Source organism: Astatotilapia calliptera, chromosome 14 (assembly GCF_900246225.1).
Source record: "Astatotilapia calliptera chromosome 14, fAstCal1.2, whole genome shotgun sequence".
Classification (NCBI taxonomy): Eukaryota; Metazoa; Chordata; class Actinopteri; order Cichliformes; family Cichlidae; genus Astatotilapia; species Astatotilapia calliptera.
Genome location: NC_039315.1, coordinates 14,033,422 through 14,034,593, shown reverse-complemented (window position 1 = coordinate 14,034,593; position 1,172 = coordinate 14,033,422). Strand labels below are relative to the sequence as shown.

The following is a 1,172-nucleotide window of genomic DNA, read 5'->3' as shown; positions in this document are numbered from 1 at the left end:
CATTCAGTATTTAATAACAAGTGTCTGCTAAATTGACACTAATTTAACACTGATGAAAGATAACAAGCTAATTTTCATTGCATGGGTGTTTGTGTTATTAGGCAGGTCTAATGCATGTCTGTGGAGCTGCATCTCCAGCAGAGCATGTTCTTAAAGCTGCCTTTCCTACACATTTCTCTGCTATTATTTAATCATTTCTTAACTAATGTGCTATGAGTCTTCATGAGTCATTTTGTGTTTGGAATTGTTAGTAGGGTTAATGCATGTTCTGCTTGTGTGTGTGTGATTTTGTATATGTTTCTATTTTCGCAATGTTTCAGACTCCGTCTCAATTTTCCAACTTAAGCAGTCAGTTTTGTTTTTCCCAGGTTTGCTAACCCAAATTTTGATTTCCCACATTAAATAATTCCTATGTGTTCTCACCTAGTCTTCTCACTCTGTTGTCCTCTCCCACTTCAACAGTCCAATAGCAGGCAGTTTCTCCTTCAGCTTTGTCCTGTCCCTCCTCTGATGCGGTTGATTTTGTGCTAGTGTCTGAAGTGCTGCCGCTGCCTTCTTGGGTGACTTCTTAGCAGCTGCTGCCGGTTTCTTGGCTTTGGCCGCGGCGGGCGTCTTAGCTTTGGTCTCAGTAACCCTGTTCATCTTGAAGGATCCGGAGGCCCCGGTGCCCTTGGTCTGCACCAGAGTGCCCTTCGCCACCAGACTCTTGATGGCGGTCTTGACACGGGCCTTGTTCTTGTCCACATCGTAGCCTCCGGCAGCCAGAGCCTTCTTGAGGGCGGCCACGGACAGGCCGTTGCGCTCCTTGGAAGCGGCCACGGCTTTCACAATCAGCTCGCCCACGCTGAGGCTGACCTTCTTGGGCTTGGAAGTCATCGTCTTCTTCTTCTTGGCCTGAACCTCAGTGCAGGGCGTGTTTATGATGGAGCCTTTCCCACCACAGCGCTGGCACGTTGAACGCATCATGAAGGGTCCATTTCTTTCATGTCGCTAGCCAGCATGCTAGCTGCATGTGGCTTGCCCGAGTCACTCAGTCCTTTTTGAGCATTTCAACATGCTGCCACCGCCATCTTGCTCGCCCCTCCGTGGAATTCATCCAATCAGACAGGAAGATGGGTTTGCTTTCTTCTGCTGCTGCTGTTTATCCACATTGCTGCTGCTTTGCTGGGACT

At 48.3% G+C, this 1,172-nt stretch overlaps 1 protein-coding gene across 1 annotated transcript; it reads right to left on the bottom strand.

The window, feature by feature from the left end:
* Positions 1 to 255: 255 nt before the first annotated feature.
* On the bottom strand, positions 256 to 1,172 carry LOC113037017 (histone H1-like). Its single transcript, XM_026193713.1, has one exon. It carries the CDS (start codon positions 964 to 966, stop codon positions 433 to 435), a length of 534 nt encoding a protein of 177 aa, XP_026049498.1. The 5' UTR covers positions 967 to 1,172; the 3' UTR covers positions 256 to 432.

Bases quoted from the DNA above. Each gene is read 5' to 3' on its own strand.
- LOC113037017 (XM_026193713.1), bottom strand. From the start codon at position 966: ATGATGCGTTCAACGTGCCAGCGCTGTGGTGGGAAAGGCTCCATCATA.